We start from the raw sequence: 14,644 nt of genomic DNA, 5'->3' as shown, positions 1-14,644 counted from the left end.
ATGAGGATCAGTCACCACTATGAGGATCAGTCTCCACTATGAGGATCAGTCTCCACTATGAGGATCAGTCTCCACTATGAGGATCAGTCTCCACTATCAGGATCAGTCACCACTATGAGGATCAGCCTCCACTATGAGGATCAGTCTCCACTATGAGGATCAGTCACCACTATGAGGATCAGTCCCCACTATGAGGATCAGCCTCCACTATGAGGATCAGCCTCCACTATGAGGATCAGCCTCCACTATGAGAATCAGTCTCCACTATGAGGATCAGTCTCCACTATGAGGATCAGTCTCCACTATGAGGATCAGTCACCACTATGAGGATCAGTCTCCACTATGAGGATCAGTCACCACTATGAGGATCAGCCTCCACTATGAGGATCAGTCTCCACTATGAGGATCAGTCTCCACTATGAGGATCAGTCTCCACTATGAGGATCAGTCACCACTATGAGGATCAGTCTCCACTATGGGGACCAGTCTCCACTATGAGGATCAGTCTCCACTATGAGGACCAGTCTCCACTATGAGGATCAGTCTCCACTATGAGGATCAGTCTCCACTATGAGGACCAGTCTCCACTATGAGGATCAGTCTCCACTATGAGGACCAGTCTCCACTATGAGGATCAGTCTCCACTATGAGGACCAGTCTCCACTATGAGGATCAGTCTCCACTATGAGGACCAGTCTCCACTATGAGGATCAGTCTCCACTATGAGGACCAGTCACCACTATGAGGATCAGTCTCCACTATGAGGATCAGTCTCCACTATGAGGACCAGTCTCCACTATGAGGATCAGTCTCCACTATGAGGATCAGTCTCCACTATGAGGATCAGTCTCCACTATGAGGATCAGTCACCACTATGAGGATCAGTCTCCACTATGAGGATCAGTCACCACTATGAGGATCAGCCTCCACTATGAGGATCAGTCTCCACTATGAGGATCAGTCTCCACTATGAGGATCAGCCTCCACTATGAGGATCAGTCTCCACTATGAGGATCAGTCACCACTATGAGGATCAGTCTCCACTATGGGGACCAGTCTCCACTATGAGGATCAGTCTCCACTATGAGGACCAGTCTCCACTATGAGGATCAGTCTCCACTATGAGGACCAGTCTCCACTATGAGGATCAGCCTCCACTATGAGGATCAGTCACCACTATGAGGATCAGTCTCCACTATGAGGATCAGCCTCCACTATGAGGATCAGTCACTACTATGAGGATCAGCCTCCACTATGAGAATCAGTCTCCACTATGAGGATCAGTCTCCACTATGAGGATCAGTCTCCACTATGAGGACCAGTCTCCACTATGAGGACCAGTCTCCACTATGAGGATCAGCCTCTACTATGAGGATCAGCCTCCACTATGAGGACCAGTCTCCACTATGAGGATCAGTGTCCACTATGAGGATCAGTCTCCACTATGAGGATCAGTCACCACTATGAGGACCAGTCTCCACTATGAGGATCAGTGTCCACTATGAGGATCAGTCTCCACTATGAGGATCAGTCTCCACTATGAGGACCAGTCTCCACTATGAGGATCAGTCTCCACTATGAGGATCAGCCTCCACTATGAGGATCAGTCACTACTATGAGGATCAGCCTCCACTATGAGAATCAGTCTCCACTATGAGAATCAGTCTCCACTATGAGGATCAGTCTCCACTATGAGGATCAGTCTCCACTATGAGGACCAGTCTCCACTATGAGGACCAGTCTCCACTATGAGGATCAGCCTCTACTATGAGGATCAGCCTCCACTATGAGGACCAGTCTCCACTATGAGGATCAGTGTCCACTATGAGGATCAGTCTCCACTATGAGGATCAGTCACCACTATGAGGACCAGTCTCCACTATGAGGACCAGTCTCCACTATGAGGATCAGTGTCCACTATGAGGGTCAGTCTCCACTATGAGGATCAGCCTCCACTATGAGGACCAGTCTCCACTATGAGGACCAGTCTCCACTATGAGGACCAGTCTCCACTATGAGAATCAGTCTCCACTATGAGAATCAGTCTCCACTATGAGGACCAGTCTCCACTATGAGGACCAGTCTCCACTATGAGAATCAGTCTCCACTATGAGGATCAGTCTCCACTATGAGGATCAGTCTCCACTATGAGGATCAGTCTCCACTATGAGAATCAGTCTCCACTATGAGAATCAGTCTCCACTATGAGGATCAGCCTCCACTATGAGGATCAGCCTCCACTATGAGGATCAGTCTCCACTATGAGGATCAGCCTCCACTATGAGGATCAGTCTCCACTATGAGGATCAGTCTCCACTATGAGAATCAGTCTCCACTATGAGGATCAGTCTCCACTATGAGGACCAATCTCCACTATGAGGATCAGCCTCCACTATGAGGATCAGCCTCCACTATGAGGATCAGCCTCCACTATGAGGATCAGTCTCCACTATGAGGACCAGTCTCCACTATGAGGATCAGTCACCACTATGAGGATCAGTCTCCACTATGAGGATCAGTCTCCACTATGAGGATCAGTCACCACTATGAGGATCAGTCTCCACTATGAGGATCAGCCTCCACTATGAGGATCAGTCTCCACTATGAGGATCAGTCTCCACTATGAGGATCAGTCTCCACTATGAGGATCAGTCTCCACTTTGAGGATCAGTCTCCACTATGAGGATCAGCCTCCACTATGAGGATCAGCCACCACTATGAGGATCAGTCTCCACTATGAGGATCAGTCTTCACTATGAGGATCAGCCTCCACTATGAGGATCAGCCTCCACTATGAGGATCAGCCTCCACTATGAGGATCAGTCTCCACTTTGAGGATCAGTCTCCACTATGAGGATCAGCCTCCACTATGAGGATCAGCCACCACTATGAGGATCAGTCTCCACTATGAGGATCAGTCTTCACTATGAGGATCAGCCTCCACTATGAGGATCAGCCTCCACTATGAGGATCAGTCTCCACTTTGAGGATCAGTCTCCACTATGAGGATCAGCCTCCACTATGAGGACCAGTCTCCATTATGAGGATCAGCCTCCACTATGAGGATCAGCCACCACTATGAGGATCAGTCTCCACTATGAGGATCAGTCTTCACTATGAGGATCAGCCTCCACTATGAGGATCAGCCTCCACTATGAGGATCAGCCTCCACTATGAGGATCAGCCTCCACTATGAGGATCAGTCTCCACTATGAGGATCAGTCTCCACTATGAGGATCAGTCTCCACTATGAGGATCAGCCTCCACTATGAGGATCAGTCTCCACTATGAGGACCAGTCTCCACTATGAGGATCAGTCACCACTATGAGGACCAGTCTCCACTATGAGGATCAGCCTCCACTATGAGGATCAGTCTCCACTTTGAGGATCAGTCACCACTATGAGGATCAGCCTCCACTATGAGGATCAATCTCCACTATGAGGCTCAGTCTCCACTATGAGGATCAGTGTCCACTATGAGGATCAGCCTCCACTATGAGGACCAGTCTCCACTATGAGGATCAGTCACCACTATGAGGATCAGTCTCCACTATGAGGCTCAGTCTCCACTATGAGGCTCAGTCTCCACTATGAGGATCAGTGTCCACTATGAGGATCAGCCTCCACTATGAGGACCAGTCTCCACTATGAGGACCAGTCTCCACTATGAGGACCAGTCTCCACTATGAGGATCAGTCTCCACTATGAGGCTCAGTCTCCACTATGAGGATCAGCCTCCACTATGAGGATATGTTTCCACTATGAGGATCAATCTCCACTATGAGGGTCAGTCTCCACTATGAGGATCAGCCTCCACTATGAGGATCAGCCTCCACTATGAGGATCAGTCTCCACTATGAGGATCAGTCTCCACTATGAGGATCAGTCTCCACTATGAGGCTCAGTCTCCACTATGAGGACCAGTCTCCACTATGAGGATCAGTCTCCACTATGAGGATCAGTCTCCACTATGAGGATCAGTCTCCACTTTGAGGATCAGTCTCCACTATGAGGACCAGCCTCCACTATGAGGATCAGCCTCCACTATGAGGATCAGCCTCCACTATGAGGGTCAGTCTCAACTATAAGGATCAGCCTCCACTATGAGGATCAGCCTCCACTATGAGGATCAGTCTCCACTATGAGGATCAGTCTCCACTATGAGGATCAGTCTCCACTATGAGGATCAGTCACCACTATGAGGATCAGTCACCACTATGAGGATCAGTCTCCACTATGAGGATCAGTCTCCACTATGAGGACCAGTCTCCACTATGAGGCTCAGTCACCACTATGAGGATCAGTCTCCACTATGAGGATCAGTCTCCACTTTGAGGATCAGTCTCCACTTGGAGGATCAGTCTCCACTATGAGGATCAGTCTCCACTTTGAGGATCAGTCTCCACTATGAGGATCAGCCCCCACTATGAGGATCAGTCACCACTATGAGGATCAGTCTCCACTATGAGGATCAGTCTCCACTATGAGGATCAGTCTCCACTATGAGGATCAGTCTCCACTATGAGGACCAGTCTCCACTATGAGGATCAGCCCCCACTATGAGGATCAGTCTCCACTATGAGGATCAGTCTCCACTATGAGGATCAGCCTCCACTATGAGGATCAGTCTCCACTATGAGGATCAGTCTCCACTATGAGGATCAGCCTCCACTATGAGGATCAGTCTCCACTATGAGGATCAGTCTCCACTTTGAGGATCAGTCTCCACTATGAGGATCAGCCTCCACTATGAGGATCAGTCTCCACTTTGAGGATCAGTCTCTACTTTGAGGATCAGTCTCCACTTTGAGGATCAGTCTCCACTATGAGGATCAGCCTCCACTATGAGGATCAGCCTCCACTATGAGGATCAGTCTCCACTTTGAGGATCAGTCTCCACTATGAGGATCAGCCTCCACTATGAGGATCAGCCACCACTATGAGGATCAGTCTCCACTATGAGGATCAGTCTCCACTATGAGGATCAGTCTCCACTGTGAGGACCAGTCTCCATTATGAGGATCAGCCTCCACTTTGAGGACCAGTCTCCACTATGAGGATCAGCCTCCACTTTGAGGATCAGTCTCCACTATGAGGATCAGCCTCCACTATGAGGATCAGTCTCCACTTTGAGGATCAGTCTCCACTATGAGGATCAGCCCCCACTATGAGGATCAGCCTCCACTATGAGGATCAGCCTCCACTATGAGGATCAGTCTCCACTATGAGGATCAGTCTCCACTATGAGGATCAGTCTCCACTATGAGGATCAGTCTCCACTATGAGGATCAGCCCCCACTATGAGGATCAGTCTCCACTATGAGGATCAGTCTCCACTATGAGGATCAGCCTCCACTATGAGGATCAGTCTCCACTATGAGGATCAGTCTCCACTTTGAGGATCAGTCTCCACTATGAGGATCAGTCTCCACTTTGAGGATCAGTCTCCACTATGAGGATCAGTCTCCACTATGAGGATCAGTCTCCACTATGAGGATCAGTCTCCACTATGAGGATCAGTCTCCACTATGAGGATCAGTCTCCACTATGAGGACCAGTCTCCACTATGAGGATCAGAATCCACTATGAGGATCAGTCTCCACTATGAGGATCAGTCTCCACTTTGAGGATCAGTCTCCACTTGGAGGATCAGTCTCCACTATGAGGATCAGTCTCCACTTTGAGGATCAGTCTCCACTATGAGGATCAGCCCCCACTATGAGGATCAGTCTCCACTATGAGGATCAGTCTCCACTATGAGGATCAGTCTCCACTATGAGGATCAGTCACCACTATGAGGATCAGTCTCCACTATGAGGATCAGTCACCACTATGAGGATCAGCCCCCACTATGAGGATCAGTCTCCACTATGAGGATCAGTCTCCACTATGAGGATCAGTCTCCACTATGAGGATCAGTCTCCACTATGAGGACCAGTCTCCACTATGAGGATCAGCCCCCACTATGAGGATCAGTCTCCACTATGAGGATCAGTCTCCACTATGAGGATCAGCCTCCACTATGAGGATCAGTCTCCACTATGAGGATCAGTCTCCACTATGAGGATCAGCCTCCACTATGAGGATCAGTCTCCACTATGAGGATCAGCCTCCACTATGAGGATCAGTCTCCACTATGAGGATCAGTCTCCACTTTGAGGATCAGTCTCCACTATGAGGATCAGCCTCCACTATGAGGACCAGTCTCCACTATGAGGATCAGTCACCACTATGAGGATCAGTCTCCACTATGAGGCTCAGTCTCCACTATGAGGCTCAGTCTCCACTATGAGGATCAGCCTCCACTATGAGGATCAGTCTCCACTATGAGGATCAGTCTCCACTTTGAGGATCAGTCTCCACTATGAGGATCAGTCTCCACTTTGAGGATCAGTCTCCACTATGAGGATCAGTCTCCACTATGAGGATCAGTCTCCACTATGAGGATCAGTCTCCACTATGAGGATCAGTCTCCACTATGAGGATCAGTCTCCACTATGAGGACCAGTCTCCACTATGAGGATCAGAATCCACTATGAGGATCAGTCTCCACTATGAGGATCAGTCTCCACTTTGAGGATCAGTCTCCACTTGGAGGATCAGTCTCCACTATGAGGATCAGTCTCCACTTTGAGGATCAGTCTCCACTATGAGGATCAGCCCCCACTATGAGGATCAGTCTCCACTATGAGGATCAGTCTCCACTATGAGGATCAGTCTCCACTATGAGGATCAGTCACCACTATGAGGATCAGTCTCCACTATGAGGATCAGTCACCACTATGAGGATCAGCCCCCACTATGAGGATCAGTCTCCACTATGAGGATCAGTCTCCACTATGAGGATCAGTCTCCACTATGAGGATCAGTCTCCACTATGAGGACCAGTCTCCACTATGAGGATCAGCCCCCACTATGAGGATCAGTCTCCACTATGAGGATCAGTCTCCACTATGAGGATCAGCCTCCACTATGAGGATCAGTCTCCACTATGAGGATCAGTCTCCACTATGAGGATCAGCCTCCACTATGAGGATCAGTCTCCACTATGAGGATCAGCCTCCACTATGAGGATCAGTCTCCACTATGAGGATCAGTCTCCACTTTGAGGATCAGTCTCCACTATGAGGATCAGCCTCCACTATGAGGACCAGTCTCCACTATGAGGATCAGTCACCACTATGAGGATCAGTCTCCACTATGAGGCTCAGTCTCCACTATGAGGCTCAGTCTCCACTATGAGGATCAGCCTCCACTATGAGGATCAGTCTCCACTTTGAGGATCAGTCTCTACTTTGAGGATCAGTCTCCACTTTGAGGATCAGTCTCCACTATGAGGATCAGCCTCCACTATGAGGATCAGCCTCCACTATGAGGATCAGTCTCCACTTTGAGGATCAGTCTCCACTATGAGGATCAGCCTCCACTATGAGGATCAGCCACCACTATGAGGATCAGTCTCCACTATGAGGATCAGTCTCCACTATGAGGATCAGTCTCCACTGTGAGGACCAGTCTCCATTATGAGGATCAGCCTCCACTTTGAGGACCAGTCTCCACTATGAGGATCAGCCTCCACTTTGAGGATCAGTCTCCACTATGAGGATCAGCCTCCACTATGAGGATCAGTCTCCACTTTGAGGATCAGTCTCCACTATGAGGATCAGCCCCCACTATGAGGATCAGCCTCCACTATGAGGATCAGCCTCCACTATGAGGATCAGTCTCCACTATGAGGATCAGTCTCCACTATGAGGATCAGTCTCCACTATGAGGATCAGTCTCCACTATGAGGATCAGTCTCCACTATGAGGATCAGTCTCCACTATGAGGATCAGCCACCACTATGAGGATCAGTCTCCACTATGAGGACCAGTCTCCACTATGAGGCTCAGTCACCACTATGAGGATCAGTCTCCACTATGAGGATCAGTCTCCACTTTGAGGATCAGTCTCCACTTGGAGGATCAGTCTCCACTATGAGGATCAGTCACCACTATGAGGATCAGTCTCCACTATGAGGACCAGTCTCCACTATGAGGCTCAGTCACCACTATGAGGATCAGTCTCCACTATGAGGATCAGCCTCCACTATGAGGATCAGCCTCCACTATGAGGATCAGTCTCCACTTTGAGGATCAGTCTCCACTTTGAGGATCAGTCTCCACTATGAGGATCAGCCACCACTATGAGGATCAGTCTCCACTATGAGGACCAGTCTCCACTATGAGGCTCAGTCACCACTATGAGGATCAGTCTCCACTATGAGGATCAGTCTCCACTTTGAGGATCAGTCTCCACTTGGAGGATCAGTCTCCACTATGAGGATCAGTCACCACTATGAGGATCAGTCTCCACTATGAGGACCAGTCTCCACTATGAGGCTCAGTCACCACTATGAGGATCAGTCTCCACTATGAGGATCAGTCTCCACTTTGAGGATCAGTCTCCACTTGGAGGATCAGTCTCCACTATGAGGATCAGTCTCCACTTTGAGGATCAGTCTCCACTATGAGGATCAGCCCCCACTATGAGGATCAGTCTCCACTATGAGGATCAGTCTCCACTATGAGGATCAGTCTCCACTATGAGGACCAGTCTCCACTATGAGGATCAGCCCCCACTATGAGGATCAGTCTCCACTATGAGGATCAGTCTCCACTATGAGGATCAGCCTCCACTATGAGGATCAGTCTCCACTATGAGGATCAGTCTCCACTATGAGGATCAGCCTCCACTATGAGGATCAGTCTCCACTATGAGGATCAGTCTCCACTTTGAGGATCAGTCTCCACTATGAGGATCAGCCTCCACTATGAGGATCAGTCTCCACTTTGAGGATCAGTCTCTACTTTGAGGATCAGTCTCCACTTTGAGGATCAGTCTCCACTATGAGGATCAGCCTCCACTATGAGGATCAGCCTCCACTATGAGGATCAGTCTCCACTTTGAGGATCAGTCTCCACTATGAGGATCAGCCTCCACTATGAGGATCAGCCACCACTATGAGGATCAGTCTCCACTATGAGGATCAGTCTCCACTATGAGGATCAGCCACCACTATGAGGATCAGTCTCCACTATGAGGACCAGTCTCCACTATGAGGATCAGTCTCCACTATGAGGATCAGTCTCCACTGTGAGGACCAGTCTCCATTATGAGGATCAGCCTCCACTTTGAGGACCAGTCTCCACTATGAGGATCAGCCTCCACTTTGAGGATCAGTCTCCACTATGAGGATCAGCCTCCACTATGAGGATCAGTCTCCACTTTGAGGATCAGTCTCCATTATGAGGATCAGCCTCCACTATGAGGATCAGTCTCCACTATGAGGATCAGTCTCCACTATGAGGATCAGTCTCCACTATGAGGATCAGCCCCCACTATGAGGATCAGTCTCCACTATGAGGATCAGTCTCCACTATGAGGATCAGCCTCCACTATGAGGATCAGTCTCCACTATGAGGATCAGTCTCCACTTTGAGGATCAGTCTCCACTATGAGGATCAGTCTCCACTTTGAGGATCAGTCTCCACTATGAGGATCAGTCTCCACTATGAGGATCAGTCTCCACTATGAGGATCAGTCTCCACTATGAGGATCAGTCTCCACTATGAGGACCAGTCTCCACTATGAGGATCAGAATCCACTATGAGGATCAGTCTCCACTATGAGGATCAATCTCCACTATGAGGATCAGCCTCCACTAATGAGGATCAGTCTCCACTATGAGGATCAGAATCCACTATGAGGATCAGTCTCCACTATGAGGATCAGTCTCCACTATGAGGATCAGTCTCCACTATGAGGATCAGTCTCCACTATGAGGATCAGCCTCCACTATGAGGATCAGCCTCCACTATGAGGATCAGTCTCCACTATGAGGATCAGCCTCCACTAATGAGGATCAGTCTCCACTATGAGAATCAGCCTCCACTATGAGGATCAGTCTCCACTATGAGGATCAGTCACCACTATGAGGATCAGTCTCCACTATGAGGATCAGTCTCCACTATGAGGATCAGTCTCCACTATGAGGATCAGTCTCCACTATGAGGATCAGTCTCCACTATGAGGATCAGTCTCCACTATGAGGATCAGTCTCCACTATGAGGATCAGCCTCCACTATGAGGATCAGCCTCCACTATGAGGATCAGTCTCCACTATGAGGATCAGCCTCCACTAATGAGGATCAGTCTCCACTATGAGAATCAGCCTCCACTATGAGGATCAGTCTCCACTATGAGGATCAGTCACCACTATGAGGATCAGTCACCACTATGAGGATCAGTCTCCACTATGAGGATCAGTCTCCACTATGAGGATCAGCCTCCACTAATGAGGATCAGTCTCCACTATGAGAATCAGCCTCCACTATGAGGATCAGTCTCCACTATGAGGATCAGTCACCACTATGAGTATCAGCCTCCACTATGAGGATCAGCCTCCACTATGAGGATCAGTCTCCACTATGAGGATCAGCCTCCACTAATGAGGATCAGTCTCCACTATGAGGATCAGCCTCCACTAATGAGGATCAGTCTCCACTATGAGGATCAGCCTCCACTATGAGGATCAGCCTCCACTATGAGGATCAGCCTCCACTATGAGGATCAGCCTCCACTATGAGGATCAGCCTCCACTATGAGGATCAGTCTCCACTATGAGGATCAGCCTCCACTATGAGGATCAGTCTCCACTTTCTGTGGCATATTTTGTCTCATACGTCTTTTGGTCACTTATTAGCTGCACTCTACCCCTGGTGGCCATTTTCGTGTATTTCTGGTCACTGTCCTCTGGGTGGCGCAGCCGTGGTGATATATTATTACATACATTGGAATATCTTTTCTTGCGTATACTTCCTTTCTTGCTGTATGGACAGCGCCGTCTTCTTTTCGCGTCCTATATTGGGTACGTCGTGTGCGTTTTGCCATGTTGGATATGTCGCGACTTATATATCACATTGTATTTATTTTATATTGAGGTGAGATGAGCACAAACAGCGATTGTGACCCCGATTTCTGTCTCTGAAGCCCTTCATTATGTTTGCTTATAACATGGGGTTCAGTTGTGCTTCGCACAGACGTGGCGATGTCAGCCGTCAGCCATTGCTGATTTCTCCTCACAAATTAACCTTGTCTAATTGCTTAAATTCGTCTTTTTCTACTTAAGTATTACACTGTGGGGAGCCTAATAGACCCGGCCTACAGCAGGATCATCGGGCCCATAGGCCTCCAGTGGTGGTCAGTATTCTGAGGGCACATGGTGGGGGTATTGTGTGGGTACCGGGGTTGTCTTACTCCTCACATGCCACCATCACTACTGACAGCAGCGTCTGAGGAGTTATAGTGCTGGGATCGGATCTAGCTCTGGTTCTAGCAGCGGGATCATCGGGTCCATAGGCCCCAGTGGCCGCCAGTATTCTGAGGGCACATGGTGTGTATTGTGGGGGTGCCGGGGTCGTCTCACGCCTCACATGCCACCATCACTACTGACAGCAGCGTCTGAGGAGTTATAGTGCTGGGATCGGATCTAGCTCTGGTTCTAGCAGCGGGATCATCGAGTCTATAGGCCCCAGTGGTCGCCAGTATTCTGAGGGCACATGGTGTGTATTGTGGGGGTGCCGGGGTCGTCTCACGCCTCACATGCCACCATCACTACTGACAGCAGCGTCTGAGGAGTTATAGTGCTGGGATCGGATCTAGCTCTGGTTCTAGCAGCGGGATCATCGAGTCTATAGGCCCCCAGTGGTCGTCAGTATTCTGAGGGCACATGGTGTGTATTGTGGGGTGCCGGGGTTGTCTTACGCCTCACATGCCTCCATCACTACTGACAACAGCGTCTGAGGAGTTATAGTGCTGGGATCGGATCTAGCTCTGGTTCTAGCAGCAGGATCATTGGGCCCATAGGCCTCCAGTGGTCATCAGTATTCTGAGGGCACATGGTGGGGGTATTGTGGGGTGCCAGGTCGTCTCACTCCTGACATGCCTCCATCACTACTGACAGCAGCGTCTGAGGAGTTGTAGTGCTGAGATTGGATCTAGCTCTTGTTCTAGCAGCGGGATCATCGGGCCTATAGGCCCCCAGTGGTGGTCAGTATTCTGAGGGCACATGGTGGGGGTATTGTGGGGGTACCGGGGTCGTCTCACGCCTCACATGCCACCATCACTACTGACAGCAGCGTCTGAGGAGTTATAGTGCTGGGATCGGATCTAGCTCTGGTTCTAGCAGCAGGATCATCGGGCCCATAGGCCCCCAGTGGTCGTCAGTATTCTGAGGGCACATGGTGTGTATTGTGGGGTGCCGGGGTCGTCTCACTCATCACATGCCACCATCACTACTGACAGCAGTGTCTGAGGAGTTATAGTGCTGGGATGGGATCTAGCTCTGGTTCTAGCAGCGGGATCATCGGGCCCATAGGCCCCCAGTGGTCGTCAGTATTCTGAGGGCACATGGTGTGTATTGTGGGGGCGCCGGGGTCGTCTCACGCCTCACATGCCACCATCACTACTGACAGCAGCGTCTAAGGAGTTATAGTGCTGAGATTGGATCTAGCTCTGGTTCTAGCAGCGGGATCATCGGGCCCATAGGCCCCCAGTGGTCGTCAGTGTTTTGGGGGCACATGGTAGGTATTGTGGGGGTGCCGGGGTCGTCTCACTCCTAACATGCCACCATCACTACTGACAGCAGCGTCTGAGGAGTTATACTGCTGGTATCGGATCTAGCTCTGGTTCTAGCAGCAGGTACTCACATATATGGCTGGTGGCATCCCGGTGACTTCACTGTATGGCATAATGGAGTAAGTAACACGTCAAGATGTCCCATCCTATAGTGTGAAGAATCTAATAATAATGGCTCCATGTATAAGACCCTCCTTCATCCCACATCCCCGCAGTCTCATTACCTCCACTTTGTCCTGCGGTTTTGGAACCATGTTTTGACTTGCGAGTCGCTCATACGAAGAGATTTGGCCAAGGTGGCTCTTTCGGCAGAAGCCAGGTACTTCTGCCGGTGGAATCTCTTCTCCAGTTCACAGATCTGGAGACGGCTGAAGGAAGTTCGGGGTTTCTTCCTCTTTGGGGGTGTACGGTTCTGGTATGGATGGCCAATCCTCCGAGACAATGAGAAGGCCGGAAGCGCGGCTGAAATAAGAGAAAATTTGTGATGAAATGGCTCATCTCCTCACTAATCCACTTGCCTGGGCCATTATACATGTCCACTCAGCTATAAAGGACGAGACCACTGTCTCCACCTATATCGCCTCTGACAGTCTGCACACATTCATTCATCCATTCTTCTTTTCCTCAATCCTCCTCATTCAGAAGCTTCTTGCACTCATTTCACCTTTATCAATAATTATTAGTGATGGGTGAGCATGCTCGGCACTGCTCGTTACTCTACAGCATTAGGAGGAGCAGCAGTGCCGCACCGTGTGGTGCTCTAGTGCCCGGGTTACAAGTGAAGCAGCTTCTTCCACTGAATGGAGCCATCCACTAAAGCCAGGGATTCAGGCTGAGTGCAGGGACTCCTCCCTCAGCTGGACTATTAGTGCAGGGACTCCTCCCTCTGCTGGATTATTAGTGCAGGGACTCCTCCCTCAGCTGGACACTTAGTGCAGGGACTCCTACCTCAGCTGGACTCTTAGTGTAGGGACTCCTACCTCCGCTGGACTCTTAGTGCAGGGACTCCTACCTCTGCTGGACTCTTAGTGCAGGGACTCCTACCTCTGCTGGACTCTTAGTGCAGGGACTCCTACCTCTGCTGGACTCTTAGTGCAGGGACTCCTCCCTCAGCTGGACTCTTAGTGCAGGGACTCCTACCTCAGCTGGACTCTTAGTGCAGGGACTCCTCCCTCTGCTGGACTATTAGTGCAGGGACTCCTCCCTCAGCTGGACACTTAGTGCAGGGACTCCTACCTCAGCTGGACTCTTAGTGTAGGGACTCCTACCTCCGCTGGACTCTTAGTGCAGGGACTCCTACCTCCGCTGGACTCTTAGTGCAGGGACTCCTACCTCAGCTGGACACTTAGTGCAGGGACTCCTACCTCCGCTGGACTCTTAGTGCAGGGACTCCTCCCTCAGCTGGACTATTAGAGCAGGGACTCCTCCCTCTGCTGGACTATTAGTGCAGGGACTCCTCCCTCAGCTGGACACTTAGTGCAGGGACTCCTACCTCCGCTGGACTCTTATTGCAGGGACTCCTACCTCAGCTGGACTCTTAGTGTAGGGACTCCTACCTCCGCTGGACTCTTAGTGCAGGGACTCCTACCTCAGCTGGACACTTAGTGCAGGGACTCCTACCTCCGCTGGACTCTTAGTGTAGGGACTCCTCCGTCCGCTGGACTCTAAGTGCAGGGACTCCTACCTCTGCTGGACTCTTAGTGCAGGGACTCCTACCTCTGCTGGACTCTTAGTGCAGGGACTCCTACCTCTGCTGGACTCTTAGTGCAGGGACTCCTCCCTCAGCTGGACTCTTAGTGCAGGGACTCCTACCTCAGCTGGACTCTTAGTGCAGGGACTCCTACCTTTGCTGGACTCTTAGTGCAGGGACTCCTCCCTCTGCTGGACTCTTAGTGCAGGGACTCCTCCCTCTGCTGGACTATTAGAGCAGGGACTCCTCTCTCCGCTGGACTATTAGAGCAG

At 50.3% G+C, this 14,644-nt stretch overlaps 1 protein-coding gene across 1 annotated transcript in view; it reads right to left on the bottom strand.

The window, feature by feature from the left end:
* TLX2 (T cell leukemia homeobox 2) overlaps nucleotides 1–14,644 on the bottom strand; it is a 174,464-nt gene that overhangs the window by 64,599 nt on the left and 95,221 nt on the right. Inside the window, exon 2 of the mRNA XM_075332345.1 lies at nucleotides 12,907–13,144. Within this exon, the coding sequence (XP_075188460.1) occupies nucleotides 12,907–13,144 (238 nt within the window). The remainder of the gene's footprint in view (nucleotides 1–12,906; nucleotides 13,145–14,644) is intronic.

This window comes from Anomaloglossus baeobatrachus, chromosome 1 (genome assembly GCF_048569485.1).
Source record: "Anomaloglossus baeobatrachus isolate aAnoBae1 chromosome 1, aAnoBae1.hap1, whole genome shotgun sequence".
Taxonomy (NCBI): domain Eukaryota; kingdom Metazoa; phylum Chordata; class Amphibia; order Anura; family Aromobatidae; genus Anomaloglossus; species Anomaloglossus baeobatrachus.
The sequence above is the reverse complement of the archived record's forward strand: the minus strand, read 5'-3'. Positions and strand labels throughout refer to the sequence as shown.